Source organism: Manis javanica, chromosome 1 (assembly GCF_040802235.1).
Source record: "Manis javanica isolate MJ-LG chromosome 1, MJ_LKY, whole genome shotgun sequence".
NCBI classification, from domain to species: domain Eukaryota; kingdom Metazoa; phylum Chordata; class Mammalia; order Pholidota; family Manidae; genus Manis; species Manis javanica.
In genome coordinates this window covers 197,679,483-197,698,268 of record NC_133156.1, presented here as the reverse complement: position 1 = coordinate 197,698,268, position 18,786 = coordinate 197,679,483, and the positions used below count along the sequence as shown (strand labels likewise).

The 18,786-nt window shown below is 39.5% G+C and overlaps 1 protein-coding gene across 4 annotated transcripts in view; it reads left to right on the top strand.

Moving 5' to 3' along the window:
- The window catches only part of SPTBN1 (spectrin beta, non-erythrocytic 1), a 197,324-nt gene that overhangs the window by 48,904 nt on the left and 129,634 nt on the right, over nt 1-18,786 (top strand). For all 4 annotated transcript variants that reach the window (XM_073213209.1, XM_073213215.1, XM_073213219.1 and 1 more), the window contains one exon: nt 7,583-7,777. In XM_073213209.1, coding sequence (XP_073069310.1) covers nt 7,630-7,777 — 148 coding nt within the window. In that variant the 5' untranslated portion in view covers nt 7,583-7,629. The remainder of the gene's footprint in view (nt 1-7,582; nt 7,778-18,786) is intronic.

Below are 18,786 nucleotides of genomic sequence, written 5' to 3'. Positions count from 1 at the left end.
GGGTTGCTGCCCTATGCAATAATTACACTTTGCAGAGGGCTAATCTATTTCCTCATTTATTTAAGAATTCAGGTTTATTTTAAGACTCAGTTGTTTCAAACTTGGGATGAACTTTGAAAACATTATGCTAAGTAAAAAAGTCATTTGCAAAACACCACACATTTTATAATTCCATTTATATGAAATGAACAGAATAGGCAAACATCTAGAGATAGAAAGTAGGTTAGTGGTTGCCTAGAGCTGAGGATGAGGAAGGGAAATGGTAATGACTACTAATGGGTACAGATTTGTTTTATTTTTTTTGAAATTGATTGTGGTGATGGTTGTACAATGCAGTGAATGTACAGAGAACTCATTAAATTATGTACTTTACATGGGTGAATTGTGTGATAACACAAATTACATCTCAATAAAGCTGTTAAGAAAAGACAAGGAAAAAGAATATACTAGATACCATATGTGGTCCTTATGGTGGACCACTCAGGTTCTTAAATAGAGGTATTTCTTCTGATATGGACCATTCTTAAAAGTTTGTGTCTCAAAATGCAGGCCAGGTTATTCAGTTAAAGCATGGGCTTCGGAGTCATACACGCCTCATTCAGATCCTCTTGGCTTACTCACTTCCTTGCTGTGCAACCATGGGCAAAGCCTCAGTTTGTTCACTTGTAAAATAGGGCTAATTTTATCTTAAAAGTTTGCTGGGGAAGACTGAGTGAAAAAGCAAGTAAGCACTATGCCCATAAGCATAAGTAAGCACATAAAACAAACCAGTAAGAAAACGAAGTGTTAGAGTTTGGTTGCTAGGCTCATCAGCTCTCTGTATTTTCAAGATCAGAATGAGTTCTATGGCTTCAGATTCAGTGGTGATAAAGATATTACAGATGTTGGCCCCATAGCTGTGTGACTTGATGCAGTTGTTTAAATCCTTGGGCCCTAGTTTCCATGCTTTATTAAACTAAGATAGAATATAGAATAAGTTGGTTGGAACTTCATATATGGCAGTAATCCTAATAAATGTAAATGGATTGTATTTGTCCACAAAATGACACAGACCTTAGATTGGATTAAAAAATATGAGACATGACAAAACAGACTGACTCCAGAAGATGAAATAATGTATGAATAGGGAGAAAATAGAATATTTCATAATGTTAATCTACCAAAAGGATAAAATAATTATGATTGTGTATATATCCAGGGACTTAGAAAGAAAATCTGATCATTGTGGGAGAGTGCAACATACTCTGTCATTGATGAATAAAACAGGCCAAAGTTGAAGTATTTGAAGACCATCTTTGTTAACAAGGTTTATTAAACAGGTCTCTGAGCACCCTTCCCTCTCTACGTAGTCTGATGATAGGAATTTTGGCTAGTTTGTACAGCTATATCATGCTTTTTGTACAGTAAATCTGTTCCTGTAAAGCTGCAAGTAGGCTGGATAATCTTTAAAGTGAATGATATTTTAGTAAAGGACGTAGTATGGGTGTATGACTTTCGTTACGTTCTTCGCTATCACACTAGGACTTTTCATGTATGCCCTGTGTCTGTGAGCAGCAGAGAACTCTACATATTTAGGTATTATTCTTCACTGGCTGTTTACGCGGCCTGAGGAATGCCTCAGTGGGCAAACTGCAAGCAGGATGTGACTCTTGCTTTTTTGGGGACTGAATAGTTGAGAGGGATGAGGCAGACTTCTTATAGGTGTCTTACTGGAAATTCTCAGATCATGGTTTGGTCCCTTCAGAGTGTCTGAACGGAACTCTTTTGAGAGCACACCAGCAGTCCTAGTTATGCTTTCCTTTTCGCAAGTCTTTTATGAGCAGAGTGTGAGAGTTTTAAGTGTTTGCAGAACATTTGGATCTGTGAATTCTGTTGAAGTAATTGTTAGCATATGGTTTTCTTCCTCAGAAAGAATTGGCAAATGTTACCTTTTCCACTTTTGTTTATCTGAGCCTTTAATTAAGATTGGGTATTAAGGAGGTGTGTTTGTGCATGCGTGTGTGTGTGTGTGTGTGTGTGTGTGTGTGTATAGCACCAGGGAAAATTCCCTTTAATCTCTGTTGCTTGCTTTCTGGAATCTGAGCAGTTCAGACAAATAACAAATTCTTTTCATGGTAAAAACTTAATTAAAAAGGGAAACATAAATTTTAATGTGTACGTAGAGAAGTGTCTTGTTAAATGTAAGTTCATTTTCATTAGCAGCCTAGTCTAAAAATATGACTTCTTTGAAAGTAGGGTGCCGACCAGATCTATGTACCTCAGAAGAGTATGTGTTTTGGGCTTGGTGACTATAGGCGGTAGTACCAGAGTAGCAGCATGAGTTGACATTGCCCATATGGACTTTCATTCTAGTCTTACATCTACCAGTCTCCCACGCATCCAGCCAGCCCACAAATAAATAATTAGCAAGCATTTGATGTTTCCAGGTACCCTTCTAGGAGTTGAGAAATATAAAGGAAGTTCTGATGGGAACATGACCTCAAGAGCCTGTAGAATAAGAAAATGGAAGTTTGTAATGACAAGTAATTGGTCAGATAAGGGTGCTTAAAGGAGGGAGTACATATTTGGGAGATATAAGGTCATCTTAAAATTCAGTCCAGGGGTTGGTGGTGGGAAGTGATTAGGGGTGGCTTCCTGGAATAAGTGGTACTTTCAGCTAGGGCTTGTGGGAAGAGTGGAGAGCTGTTTGAGGTAGTAGTTTTGGAGGAGCTCTAAGATGTTAGGACAGGAATAGTGAGTTTAGGACAGGATTATGGAGACTGGGATGGAGAGCTAGTCAGAGGTCCCCCATCGAGGGTCTCATTTCTCTTCTAAGGTTTGTGGGCATTATTCTGAAGGCATAGGGATTTCTTATTCTGAAGGTGTGGGCAGGTGGGTTTTAGTCACAGCACTGAGGTGATTTGACAAATGAGAGAGGTTCCTCTGGTGGAAATGTGGAAGACTGGAGTAGAGGTTAAAGTTAGAGGCAAGGTGCTGGATTAAGAAGCTGTTGCATGAACTAACTCATGAGATTTTGAGGAGGTATAGGCAACGTTGGGGCCTGAATATGGGAGGAGAGGGAGAAGTGAAGGAGGTCAGCAAGGTTTCTAGTTGAGGTAACTGGGAGAAAGGAGGGTTCCATTCAATGAGGGAGTCACAGACGAAAAACAGGGTTTGGAGGGAGGAATTATGAATTTAGTTGTAGACACACTGACTTGTAATGCTTAGGAGGCACTGCACTTAGCTGTCCAGGGAGCAGTTGTCAGCATAGGGTAGGAGCCAAAGGTGGCAGGGTGGGTAGCATTACCCTGGGAGATTTTACAGAGTAACAGAAGAAGATGGTGGAAGGACGCATAGCGATAAACTATAAAGCATAAAAAATCTGTGCATTTATCTACCTGTATGACATGCAAAATAGTTTCGGCATCTTGGAGGTAAACAGATAAATAAATGGTTTCCCTCTGGCCTTTGCCAGGTATTCACTTTCAGAATTTTAAGCAATAAAGAGGAGAACTAATAGAACACTCCCAAAACTTGGAACGGTGATGCTCCTGTTTCTTTCCCGATGGTTATGACCTTGTGGCAGCACATGCAGAACTGTAGGAACCTCTTTTCTTTCTAGGTCTAGGATTATCGTTTCCTCAGCTATTTCTGTCTTGGTCTGCTAGTTCAAGGAAATAAAGCTATTGTCTTATTGAAGTAGAAAATGATGAAGCTTTTGGAATTCCTTTGTATCATTTGGAAAATTCTAGCTTACAGACCACAGGATTAGAGAAGAGAATTTGGTGGCAAGGTCTTAATTTTTTTACTGTTCCTTCCATATTTTTACACATACACGCTTAGGTTGGAGAAGAGCAAGGAAGGGGGAGGTATAATATACTTGTAACCATCTTCCCAAAACCTAGCCACAAAAACGTGGGTATTAGTCATAGCACACTCAGGATATTCCTGATTTCTACTCATTCAAGGATTTTTTAACAAGTTCCTACTGTGGGGATCAAGTCAGGTAGAATTTGGGCCCTCACTGGGCCCGTAGAAGCAGTGACAGCCCTTTTCTGGGAGAGCGTGTCTCGTCTTGTGCCAGCTGTGCATGTGTCCTCTCAGGCTTCCTAATGGTGGACCCACGGGGCAGAGTTCAGTGTGGCCTGCCTTCCTATCTTCTCTCCTGGGATCCCAGTGCCATGGGCACACTTATCCACACTCTTTCTTTGACGCTGGCTGTTTCATCCCTCTCAGGTCACACTCTACTATTGCTATTGAATACTTAGAAAGCACCCTTTCACTATGGACCCTGGGGGGATGTGGGATGTTGTGCTTTGACATTGCCCTGGAAGTTAAAAAAACTCTTCCATCACTATAAAAACTTAGCTGTTTGACAAGGATATTGTCTTAGGTCAGATGGAATGTACTGGAAGGTCCCTGATAGCCAAATTCATAGACACTCAAGTGAAACAATTGAATAAAAAAAGAATAATTTATAGCATCAGTTTTTTTCTGCACACAGACTAGTAGGAACTTTTGCTGTCCACTCGCTTCCTTGTTTTAAGGAGCAATGGCGTTACTAAAGAACACTGCTAAAGAAGAATTCTTAGGAAAATGTGCTTATGTTCTCTGAATGACTTATTTTAAACTTAAGGAAAGGATTAACACTTGACTATTGAGAAATCTGTGGAAAGCAGTTGGTAATTTTGGAGATAAGACAGCAGTAGGAAGTCATGGGGGAAAACGAGTTGTAGTTGGACTTAGCCTGTGCCAGGTGTGGTGGAGGTTGGAGCCCAGGTTGGTGGCCGCCCTGGCGGCTGTGGTGTGACTTGTTCTCATTTGTCAGCAGGTGGCACCAAATAGCCAAAACAAATCTGGAGAGGTATGTAGTGTTTAGATTTCACTTTGAGTTGAGTTTAAATTGCAAAAGTTGAGTTCAACTTTCAAGAAATTTGAAATTAATACCACTTTCACATTTTTCACCTGGAGATGGCATCCCCCGAGGCTGAATTTTATGAAAGTCTTTGGTATTGATATAGTCATGAAAATTAACCATCTCCAAGGTCAAGTGGTATATGAGAATATATTGATTTTTTTAAAGGGAATTCTGACTCTGTTAAAAGCAACTGTAAGATCATTTAATAGAAAATGGTTACTGGCTTAGGTTTCTGAAAGTTTTTCTGTTTTTATGAAATCTGGTAAAACACATTGCTAATGTCAGTGTTAAAATTAACCTATTTATAAATTTACATTTTGGGGATTGATTATGTCTACCTGATGGGAATCCAGGATTTTACAACCTTCCAAGCTGTCTGTGTTTGAAAAGATGGTGACTGTTTTGAGCTATGGATGTGCGTCTCAGTTGTAAGGCGGATGCAGTGCTTCCTCCTTAGGAACATTAGGATGTGTTGGCAATGTTCTTGGATAGCTTGTGAGCAAACAGATAATGACAAAAGAGGGGGCAGTTCTGCTTGTGCCACCAATTATTATACCATTTAAGGTGCAGTTTATTTGTTTCAGCTTAATTTATTTACCATGGAAACGTGGTTGCTGGAACTTGAGAGAAACTACATGTGAAACACAGTAAGAGAAATACTTATTTTCTGCATATGTGGCTTTGTTTGTTTCCTTTGTATGGTGGCATATATGAGCGGGGTAGATCAGCATGAGTGGTCATTTTGTGGTTGCTGGGTGGTGGGTCTGGTTTTCTGAGTACACAGGCTCTAGGGGTTAGGCCTGCTGACTCTGTGTGCACATTCTTGTGCAAGGCTTTCAGTAAGCGAGCATCCAGGCACAAAATCTTACAGTACAGAACTGAGTCTTAACATGAGTAGTGGGACAGGATGGGATGGGGAGATAACAGATATCTTTTCTCTTGCACATCTTCCTACCACTATATGAGGGGTGAGGAGCAACTTCTCCTCTTCCTCTCCTTAATTTACTTCATTTAATTTAACTTTGTGTATAAAACATGCCGGAATTTAACCACACCAATAGGAATTAAGCATACATCCTTGCTTTTCCATATAGCACCAGGACTGATATTTTAAAAACATGCATCTAATGATGTTAGTCATTAGCTTAAAATCCTGCAGTGGCTTCTTCACACTTGGGCTCACAGCTCTTCCTGGTCCGGCCTCACCACCTTTTCAACTTCAGTTCCTTGTCTCTCCCCCTGCTCTCTAGGCTTCAACTGTACTGACCTCTTCATTCCTTCCACAAGCTGTGCTCTTTCTCAAGATAGGGCCTTTCCTTGGCCTGGAATGCTCTTCCTCTGAACTGGGTGTGCCCTGTTCCTTTTTGACACTGAGATCTTAGTTTAAATATCAACTCAGAGAGGCCTTCCCTATCCACTAGATCTGAAATAGTCACTTGCTCACACTCTTTTAAAATTGAGATATAACTAGCATATAATATTATGTAAGTTTAAGGTGTACAACATACTAGTTTGATACATTAGCATATCGTGATAGGATTACCACTGTAGCATTAGCTAACGCCTCTGTCATATCCTATAATTACCATTTTTTTATGTGTTGGTGAAAACAATTAAAAACTAATTTCTTAGCAACTTTGAAGTTTATAATATGGTATTGTTGATCACTCACTCTATAACATCACTCCACTTTCACTTTATTTTCTTTCAGTCTAGTGTTTTCTTGCGTGCTTTTCATCCAGCTTTTCCTACTGGGGTGTGAGCTTCACTAGAGCTGGTCCTTTTCTTGTTTACTGTTCTCTAGCATCTGAAATAGTGCTGAGCACCAAGAAAGTCCTCAGTACATTGTGGTTCAGTTAGTGAATAATGGCTGTATTTAAGAGCAAAACTATATTTAAAGCCAAGTGTATTTCTCATAATTCTCTGAGGGTGCTGTGATGAAGTGAAGACAGCCAGTGGACTGAAAGTTGAGGCCAAGGTAGTTGTTTCCCCTTTATCCCAGTAAAACACTGTGACCCTGGGTGGGTCCCTGAGGAATGGGTATTGGTAGTGGTAGTGGAATTTGTACAAACACAGCAATAGATGTAATTGCAGCCATTATTGAGCAATGGCTATGTACTGGTATTGTCCTTGGTGTCCTAACTTACTATTTCATTTAGTCTTAGGCATTTTTTTTTCTTCTATGTAAATGAGGTATTTCGACGAAATAATATTAGTTCTCTTATATAACTAACATTTAATGAATTTCCAGGAGAAGCTAAAAAGATTGTAGTTTGTGGTGGTGCACAACAGAAAACAACAGAAACAAGTTCAGTCAGAAGCCCCAAGTAGCTGTTCATCAGCTCTGATAAAACTTTAAAATTGCAAAGTTTAAACTTTAGAAAGAAGGAAGAAACCACCCTCTTTTGGTCCATCATCTCATTCGGTCCTCTCAACAAGCCTAGAGTATCTTCCCTGTTTAATCACTGGGGAAACTGAGGCTCAGAGACGTTCAGTGCCTTGGCCAGGGCCACACACATTATGTCATGAGGCAGTGTTGAAGTTCAAAACCAGCTTTGATTGACTCCAGAGACCTGTTCTTGACATGTGGGAACTGTTTTACCTTCTACTCATCTTTATCCCAGTAGGCTTCGTGGGGACTATACACACTTTGGCCATCTAAATAGGTTTTCCTTTTTCTCACAGAACTCTAAGAAGGAGCTGATGTGGAGGAGCAGCTGAGACAGTTCAAGATGACGACCACAGTAGCCACAGACTATGACAACATTGAGATCCAACAGCAATACAGTGATGTCAATAACCGCTGGGACGTGGACGACTGGGACAATGAGAACAGCTCTGCGAGGCTCTTCGAGCGCTCCCGCATCAAGGCTCTGGCAGGTAAGTCAGTGGCACGCCCTGCCACAGCGGCCTGGCGCCTTACCATCACTCCTTGAAAACCATCTCCCTGTCACCCCTGTGAGATTGGCTTCCCATTACTTAAACATGTCCCATGAGAGCAAGCTGACCATTACATAAGGTAGCCAGTTCCATATTTGGAGAACTGTCAATCCTAAAGCCAAAGAGATTCAGAGCACAGAGTACATTTTTATATTAGTTCAGAAAGGGCTGTCCTAGATGTACAAGAATTCTTTTATTTTTGCCTTATCTTACATTTCAAATAATGAAGCATACTATACCTTATACAGCAAAATATACAAATTACCTGTGTACCTAGAGCCTGTGATGTATTAGTTGACCTGACATGGTACAGTAGAGTATTTACTTTAGGTGGCCAAGGCCTGTTAGTATCACATGCATTTGTTTTAGATCTAAAAAGCAATATCTTAAACTGGTAAGGGCACATTTAATGCTGTAACATTTAAGTTTGCCATTAAACATTTAATGCCATTTAATGCCATTGTAACATTAAAGTTAGCAGGAAGGCATCATTACTTTGTCATTTCTCACTCCCTTGTTGCTGTTAAATACTTAGAGCACACTTTCACCATGGCCTTCGTTGGGGTGGGGAGTGTTTTGCTCTGAAATTGTCCTGAAAATCAGGAAAGGGTTCTGTCATGATAAACACACAGCAGTACTGAACATATGTAAACCAAGGGTCAAAGTGTTTATTCAGGGTCTTGCATCTGTACTTTGATATTTCAAATAAAATTGTTTCCAAATGAGAAAGGTGGGTTTATGATTTCTGTCCTAATGTCTTTAATTATGACAAGCAAATGTAGTCATGACTTGATCAGGTAAGTTTGTTACTGTTAAAAGCTCCCCTGTCTGTTACCTTTGCAGTGTAATCTGATTTAGCAGGCATGTACCATTTAGACTTCTCTTGATTGTAAATGAAAGGAAACTAACCCAAATGTGATTTAAATGCCAAAAGAGAATTTATTGATCATGTAGTAGACAAGTTTGGTCTTAAAGCAAGACACTCGGGCTTAAATGGTGCGATCAGGACCCAGTTTCTTTCTCTCCACCTTTTAACTTTACTTACTAGTGTGGACTCCATTCTCGCACCGGCTCTTTGGACCCTGTAGTCCCAAGATGGCTGCCCCAGGTCCCAGATCTGTCTGTAAGGACATCGAGCAGAAAAGAGCCCGTACTTACGCCATGGTCCCAGGGCCAGTCTCATTTGCTGAATGGATCACAACTTGGGTCGTATGCCTCTCTCAGAGCCTTTCTCCCACTGGAGTCAGAGAAGAGAATGTTCTGACTGACATCATCTAATCAGGATGCACTCCTCATGGAAGGGTTTGGGGGTGGGAGAGGGGGGTCAGTCCCACCAAACAGCTTGGCTAGAAAATTTAGAATCTAACAAGGAGGAGGAAGAGGGAAATGGATTTTGGGGAGGGAGGCAGCCAACTACATGCTGTAGTAAAATTACTCAACTGCCTTAAGGTAATTTATCTCCAGTGGTGGTGATTTAAAGACCTTTCTTGAGCTTGTCTGATTCAAGGGCATGAATGATTAACTGGGTAGTCACTCTGGAACTGGAGCTTAAGTTTCTAGCTTATTCATTAACATAGAACCTTATGGAAACTATGGTCCTGGCTTGTGCTAGTGGATCAATTTGTACTTGAATCCCTTACCTCTTTTCTTGAATCTTCGTTTAAGCCTTTAGACCAGTGTGATATTGGTGGTTAGTTACCTTTGATAATGAATCCTTTACTTTCGGGTTCCAGACTACTATGTGTTATCTCCCTCTTAAGGAGAATTTTACCTGCAAACTGCAGAGCAGTTCCTTGCTTTTTGTATATGGTCTGTCCTACAGTTTCAGAGAAGATTCCCAGCTGTCATTAGTGTGAGTCAGTTGACCCTACACTTTCTGGGATGTTTTTCCCTCTAAGTCCCTGAATAATTGCACTTATGATAATAATAAGCTTAATATGGTGCTTATGTGCGCCAAGCACTGTTATAAATACATTGCATATATTAACAGTTAATTCCATAACAACCACATGGAAGGGTATTATTATCTACAAGGTATAGATGAGGAAACTGAGACAGAGAGAGATTATAAGTAGCTTGTCCAAGGCCACACTGCCGATAAGTGGCTGAAGGCAGATTGGCTCTAAAATGAATACTTTCTATTTTCCTGTGTTCCGTAAAATACAAAATGATTCAGAGCTCATTGATGTAGATTGTTAATAATGGGTAATTCAAATATGTTTTTAAGAAAATCTTAAAAGCCTCAGGAGTATGTCCTGTGGCCTAGAAGAAGACATGAGTAACCATGACAGTTACTGAAAAGAAATCAATGCTACATCCAAGTTAAATGAGGTTCAGGCAGAAAAAAAGAAATGCTTTCTTTCAGTGAATCCAGAATATATCAGGAATACCATTTGTTTATTGAAGTGTAAATTATCTTACTTACTATCTGACTTTCCAGTTCCATGAGACAGAAAAATGTGTGGGCTCCCTAGGAAATCTTACCTGCTGATAGCAGGAGTAATGCAGCAGTCCAGCAGTGTCGGGAATAGTGGTTCAAGAACCTGAGCATGCATCAGAACCACCTGGAGGTCATGTTAGAACACAGACTGTTGGGCCCACCACCTGAGTTTCTAATTCAGTAGGTTGAGGGTGGGGCTTGATAAATGGCATTTCTAGCAGGTTCCCTGGTGCTGCTGATGCCCCTGGCATGGGAAATCACACTTGGAGACTGGTGTAGACCAGTAGTGGTCGTCTGCTTGCTTCCTGGGCTGTCTGAGGCCATTTCATAGAGACCCAGCAGAAGTCCAGGGGAAGAATTCAAGTATCAAACTCCTCAACCGTTACCTTACAGACAGACACACTTTAATGTGGGAGTGGTGTGGAAGGCTGGCTCCTGATTTTGAGAAAAGTAAATGTCTTCCTGTCCTTGAAGGGAAGTAGTATAGTGATAGACTCAGCATGAGGCTGTGATGTTGTAGGGTTTCTGTTACAAATGTATGTTCTGAAGTGGTAAATCCTTGGTTAGAGCAATAGAAATGTTCAGGTCAAGTTTCCTGTTCCTCTAAGGTGCTCTGCATGATTAGTTTTCTTTAGACCTGAGTCTAGATTCTAGAGTGATGTACAAAAGACATTGTAGGAAAAAAATGCACATGATCATCTCCATAGATGCTGAAAAAGCATTTGACAAAATTCAACATCCATTCATGATAAAAATTCTCAAAAAAATGGGTATAGAGGGCAAGTACCTCGACATAATAAAAGCCATATGTGACAAACCCACAAGCCATCATTATATTTAACAGCAAGAAGCTGAAAGCTTTTCCTTTAAGATTGGGAACAAGACAAGGATGCCCACTTTCCCCACTTCTATTCAAAATAGTACTGGAGGTCCTAGCCACGGCAATTAGACAACACAAAGAAATAGAAGGCATCCAGATTGTCAAGGAAGAAGTTAAACTATCCCTGTTTGCAGATGACATGATACTGTACATAAAAAACCCTAAGGACTCCACTCCAAAACTACTAGATCTCATATCTGAATTCAGCAAAGTTGCAGGATACAAAATTAATACACAGAAATCTGTGGCATTCCTATACACTAACAATGAACTAGTAGAGAGAGAAATCAGGAAAAACAATTCCATTCATGATTGTATAAAAAAGAATAAAATACTTAGGAATAAACCTAACCAAGTAAGTGAAAGACCTATATTCTAAAAACTATAAGACACTCATGAGAGAAATTAAAGAAGATACCAATAAATGGAAACACATCCTGTGCTCATGGATAGGAAGAATTAATATTGTCAAAATGGCCATCCTACCTAAAGCAATCTGTAGATTCAATGCAATTCCTATCAAAATACCAACAGCATTCTTCAACGAACTAGAGAAAACTGTCCTAAAATTCATATGGAACCACAAAAGACCCTGAACAGCCAAAGCAATGCTGAGAAGGCAGAACAAAGCTGGGGGGATTACCCTCACCGATTTCAAGGTATACTACAAAGCCACAGTAATCAAGACCATTTGGTACTGGCACAAGAACAGACCCATAGATCAATGGAATAGAATAGAAGGCCCAGATAGAAACCCAACCATATATATGGTCAATTAATATATGATAAAGGAGCCATGGACATACAATGAGGAAATGACAGCCTCTTCAACAGTTGGTGTTGGCAAAACTGGACAGCTACATGCACGAGAACAAAACTGGGTTATTGTTTAACCCCATACACAAAGATAAACTCAAAATGGATTAACGACTTGAATATAAGTCATGAAACCATAAAACTCTTAGAAGACAACATAGGCAAACATCTCCTGAATATAAGCATGAGCAACTTCTTCCTGAATGCATCTCCTCGAGCAAGGCAAACAAAAGCAAAAGTGAACTCACAGGACTACATCAAACTAAAAAGTTTCTGTATGGCAAAGGACACCATCAACAGAACAAAAAGGCATCCTACAGTATGGGAGAATATATTTGTAAATGATATATCTGACAAGGGGTTAACATCCAAAATATATAAAGAACTTACACACCTCAACACCCAAAAAGAAAATAACTTGACTAACAAATGGGCAGAGGATATGAAGAGACAGTTCTCCAAAGAAGAAATTCAGATGGCCAACAGACACATGAAAAGATGCTCCACATCACTAATCATCAGGGAAATGCAAATTAAAACCACAATGAGATATCACCTCATATCAGTTAGCATGGCCACCATCCAAAAGACTAAGAACAACAAATGCTGGTGAGGATGCAGAGAAAGGGGAACCCGCCTACACTGCAGGTGGGACTGTAAGCTAGTTCAGCCATTGTGGGAAGCAATATGGAGGTTCCTCAAAAGACTCAAAATAGAAATACCATTTGACCTGTGAATCCCACTCCTTGGAATATACCCAAAGAATACAACTTCTCAGATTCAAAAAGACATATGCACCCCTATGTTTATTGCAGCACTTTTTACAATAGCCAAGATATGGAAGCAACCTAAGTGTCCATCAGTAGATGAATGGATAAAGAAGATGTGGTACATATACACAGTGGAATACTATTCATCCATAAGAAAGAAACAAATTCTACCATTTGCAACAATGTGGATGGAGCTGGAGGACATTATGCTCAGTGAAATAAGCCAGGTGGAGAAAAACAAATGCCAAATGATTTCCCTCATTTGTGGAGTATAACAATGAAGCAAAACTGAAGAAACAAAATGGCAGCAGACTCACAGACTCCAAGAATGAACTAGTGGTTACCAAAGGGGAGGGGTGTGGGAGGGAGAAGGGGACTGTGAGGGGTATTATGTTTAGTACACATGGTGTGGGGCATCACGGGGAGAACTGCGTAGCACAGAGAAGACACTTAGTGAATCTGTGGCATCTTGCTGCACGGATGCACAGTGAATGCATTGGAGTATGGGTGGGGACTTGATAGTATAGGTAAATGTAGTAACCACATTGTTTTTTCATGTGAAACCTTCATAAGAGTGTATATCAATCATACCTTAATAAAAATTTAAAAAACAAAAAAAGCAAAAAACTAAAGACAATGTACAAATTAATTTTTTTATAGTGCACTGTGTCTTGTATTGATGGTATAACTACCACCTTGCATTGTGTCCTTTAAAGTGGCTTTAAGTGTCTGTATCTGTAAGGTGAGGTAAACTACTTGCTACTAATTTTTACCCAATTTAAAAATACTATTATTAGGCTGATACATACATATATGTTCATTTTTCCTGTGAATTGTGGAAACCATATTTAATTTGAGTTTTACTTGCCTTTATCCTCTGCAACTTCAGGAATTGCTTTTAAGTTCATTTTATAATAAGAAATAAATTTTCTTTTTTTCCAGTTCCTGGCATAGAACTCCTAAAACCCTTGGAATTTCCTGAATATCTTCTGTTATTAATAAAGAACCTCCTTCATTGCTCCCAGATTTAGGCTAATGAGGTGCCTTATTGTGAGATCCCTAGATAGCCTTAGGATGGGAAAGAGCAAGTGATGAGAAAATGGGAACTTGAAGCCCTAAACCCACCAACCCTGGGAACGGGACACTGATGGTTGAATCCCAAATGACTGCCACATGGCCAGTGATTTAATCAGTCATGCCTATGTAATGAAACCTTCATACACACCTCTAAATGACAGGGTTTAGGAGAGCTTCAGGGCTGGGGGACACATCGATGTACTGGGAGGGTGGGGTGCTCTGAGAGGGCATAGGAGTTGTGTCCTCCACCATATCTTGCCTACTCACCTTGTTCATTTGGCTCTTGCTGAGTTGTATCCTTTATAATAAACTGGCAAACACAAGTCATGTGTTTCCTGAGTTCTGTGAGTTGTTCTAGCAAATTATTGAACCTAAGTGGGGGCAGTCATGGGAACCCCTAAATTTACAGCCTTTGGGTCAGTCAGAATTATGGTGGCTTGGGACATGTGACTGGTATTTGAAATAGAGTAGTCTTGTGGGACTGAGTCCATATCCTGAAGGGTCTGTGCTAACTCTAGGCAGTTAGGGTCAGAATTGAATTGAGTCCTTGGACATGCATTTGGTGTCAGAGTATCAGACTCAGTAAAATATTTACTTATAGGGGAGGTGGCTTCTGTGGTATATAGTAACATGTCCATATTTTTAAAATGTCGAAGTCTGGCTTTCAATCATTAAGTGCCAATTTATCATTGCAAAGATGAGAATCTGAAGTTGGGCCACTTTCTTTGCCCAGGGAACTTTGAATCTTTCTATTCTCCTTAAACTATTTTGCTTGAAAATTAGTCTGATTCATACCACAGTCACTCATCACCCCTCCTGCTCCTTAATGTATTCAGAAACATCAGAGAGAAACACAAATAGAGAGGCACAGGGAGCTGAACTTGCCCACCTTCCTAGTCTTCTAGAGCATCTCCTGGTGGGATTGAAATCAGCAGCTTTTCTCTAAGTAGAGAAAAGCTTCCCTCTCACAGAAGTTGGGTGAAGAGGAAGTCTTTCAACTCTTTAGTTTGTTAAAGTTCAAGACTTAGAAATATTTTAGGAAATAATCAGAATTAATATTAGCTATTGCCACCTATTCAAAAATGTTATGTATGCAAGGCTGGTAAGATACATACTTATGTCTAAAATTGCATGTGCTGCCATTCAGAAGGGAGATGAGCCTTGGTCCATATTGTGTGTAGCGAAGAGATCGTGTCATGCTGATGCAGCCTACAGGCAGAGCACTGTGAAGGTTTTTGTGTATTCTGTAAATGATTTCCCACATCCCGTGATGGCATACCCACATTCCTGACCTCTGACCAACTTGCCTCAGTAGCCTGGAACATGTGATAATGAAGAAACTGGTTGGAAGATACACTAGCCTTTCTGGAAAGCGTTTTATTTGAAATAAAAAAAATGTAAAATTTTAATCTTTTACAGAAATGTAAACGATAAATGTTTTCTTTTTACAAGTGATGGGTGTTTATGGTTGTAGATTATATTTTGTGGAATCAACACAAATTAGAGGAAGTAGGCAGTCTTAAAATCAACATTTAGCTTGAAAATATTGATAAACTAATTAGAATTAATAGCTTTATATCCACTCATAAAGAGTGACTTTAAAAAATTGGGAGGATGTACACCAAAATATTCAGTGTTTACTTCTGAGTGACTTTCTTTTTCTCTTATCTGTATTTGAATTCTTTCCTGAGATAAAATCCAAGCTATTTTGTAATTAGGGGAAAAAGCATGAAAACATTTGAACATCTAACATCACATTCAACAACTTCGATTAATTTTTTTCCTAAAAAATAATGGCATGGAGAAGTGGTAGGAGAAAGCCTGTGTGGGTCTGAGAATTTTAAAAAATGACAGGAATTAAAAATAAGATTACTTTGGGAGTTGTCAGTCATCAACATTTATGAGCTAAAATTTTGCATAAGAATTTTTCTGCCAAGCTATGGACTTGGCAAAAGAAATTGACCTTGAGTTTACATGGTTATGGGGAAAATTAAGAGTAGCTGATAGCCATAAGAAAGTAAGGTGAAAGCACCTAATTGTATCTTTTACATTATATATAAAGAGTAAACAATAACTATTAGTGGCTGTATGTATAGGCCAGACTCCCTTTAAACATGCATTTATTTGAGTGACTGAGAATTTTGATGGTGCATTCAATCAGCTAAAGCAGTGATTTCAAATATCCAGCTCAGTGCTGTCCAAAAGAAATAATACTACCTACGTGTGATTTTAGATTTTCTTTGTAAGATATGCAGTTAATCAAATTATGCAAAATATTTTCATATCAAAGTGAACTCAGTATAAGAAGTTATTAATGAGATACTTAACATTTTTTTATGGTTATGGATTTGGACAGTGCAACTTGAGCACCTTCACAAAGGTACTTTAATTGGCAAGAACTTCATAGATCCTGCCAAACAAATATGGACTTTAAAATACCCATCCAGTATTTGGTCTTGGGTATATTGATAAAGCAGTAAGAAGTAGGCCACTTGGCTGAATGTGAATTCAAATTCTGATGAGGAATAATACATCAGCTGAATCACTGTTTGAAAAACAGATACTTCTTTCTGTGCTTCCCAGTGCTAAACTTCAAGGAAATAGATAATAGATGGCAACAAAGACAGGTCCTCCAATTTGCACTCTGCCCTTGCTCCTGAAAACTCTGGCATTGTTTGCAAGCATTGCTTTTGGACAGCAAAGACGTAGCACACTTATTTAAAAACCCATATTCCAAATTCCTCCCCATAAGTTTACATTGACTACTGCGGGAGGGAGCACAGGACTCTGTAGTTTTAATGCAAATGATAACGCTTTGAGAAACATTTCCCTGGGACATGGCCTGAATGTTCTCAATTCCCAAATCATGTTATCCCTCACCTAAGTGAAAAATCAACTTTTTATCTCTCCTTTGAAATATTAGTTTGCTCTTTCTCCCACTAGTAGGTTATGCTTTATGTTTTGATGTCTCGATGCCTTAAGAAGGCTTGATGTTCTGCCCAAAGTAAGTATAGTGCTAACTCCTCGCAGGGCGGAGCACATTCTTTCTGTAACCCTAGGCCTGTTTGGGTGGATCCTCCTCAACTAGGAAGTTAATGATGGCCCCCCTCTCCAGCACCTACCAGTGTTTGGGCGTTTTAATTTGTAATTTCCAGGAGGGCAGAAAATTTCTCTGGACCTATTGAAATTAGTAGAGACACTTGAAAAGTATACCTAAAAAGGTCTGCAGTTAAAGAGGAAAAAAAATTCAGGGCCAAAGTTTTCTGGGGAGAAAAAGAGCTGGATTCTCTACACTAGAGAGTTGGAGCAGAACTTGCCATCACTTTCTTCCAGCTGACTGCAGATTTCAAACCACCAGTAACATATACTAATAGTACTTAATCCCAAAATGCAAAGAACTGTACATAAATGGAGGGAAACTCACTGTAAAACTGAAAAAGATATTTAGGTTTACCTTTTTTGAGAGATATCTTAATGTCCTTTTTACCTTTTCTACCTTTTAATTAGGTGGTTCAGATATTGGCCTTTATATTTTTTTATGGTCTCCTTTTATGTAATAGTTTTACTTAGAAACTCTTCAGAGTAAGACTGTTAATTCACAACCAACCAACCCCCTGCCCAAATGAGTAAGCATATATATGTATAAATATAAAATATTTGACTTCCTTCTACTCAGAGTACAGAGCCAGCTTGCTATTGAATATAGAGAGAGACCTGAGAAACTTGGCCTGACATGGTCCAATTAGAAAGATAAAAACTATTTACATGAAACATTGACTAAACATCTATGCAAGTGCCAAGAAAGTAGTATAAGCAATTAGTGCTTGATAATTTAGAGGGAAAAATCAATCACAAGAGGAAAAAAAGCAGTCATATTAAGGGAATGGATTGAGTCATGTAAAGATTTCAATGTTAGAGAGAGACAGACGCAGGGGCTGCTTCATTTCCCACTGCAGCAAAACAGGAGGCCAGGCATTAGGTCTCTGAGGAACCCTCTAATTAAAACAGTCCGCTTTTGGCTTCTTGTAAGGTGATATACCACCTCCACTGTGGACTCATTCCTCAAGAATTAAGCTAGAGCATTTCTTACTTGCACACCCACCTCCCTGTTCAGATGAGACACTTTTATGCCCCAAGGGAAAGGTCTTCTTGCCCGATGGCATGTTTTTTTATAGTCGGAATTAACAGGGATTTAATAGCTACCCATTATTTTCCTCATACATTCTCCAGGCTGTTTCCCTAAATTATGCATTATTTGGGATTATTTGTGAGAGAATGGTCCCTAGTGCCTAGTATATGCACCACCCATTTTTTGTGAAATCTGAATCTGAAAGAACATTTCATATCAGGTTCCTGAAAGCTATTGAAGAGAAAATCTGTTTACATCATTACATGTAGTCTCAGGTTATACCCTCACTTTATTTCCTGTGTACTTTTGGCTTCCGCTTTTCCTGACAATAGGGATGCAGGAATCTTCTCTTCCTTTTTTGGGTATGGTTTCCTCAGGTTTCCTTCCCCTCCCTTTCTCCTCAGTGCTGTAGATGACTCCCTCCCCACTTTTGGAGAAATCGGCTCGGATTCTTGCAAGTGTTCCTTATTTTTCTCAAATTCTGTTCTCACCTCACTAGTGGCTGAACTCCACAGTAGCTGAGATGAATTTTCCTGGCTGGGAGAACCAGCCTGCTATTCCTCTCCTTCATTAAACCTCTTAGCCACACCCCATTCTCCCTGACCCAGCCCATTCCTGCCCCTCAGTGTTCTGGAGCCCAAGTTCTCATTCCTCAGCCACATCTGAGGCGGTCCCTTGACCCTCATTCCTTTATTCACCTCTTACTCCACCCTTGGCCTTTGTCTTTACTCCTCTTCCCAGAATTTTCCTTCAGTTAGTCTCACAAAGACTAATTTAGAAAACTCCAATCACCATTTCTATGAGAAAATTCCATAAATTTTATTGTTGATTTATGAT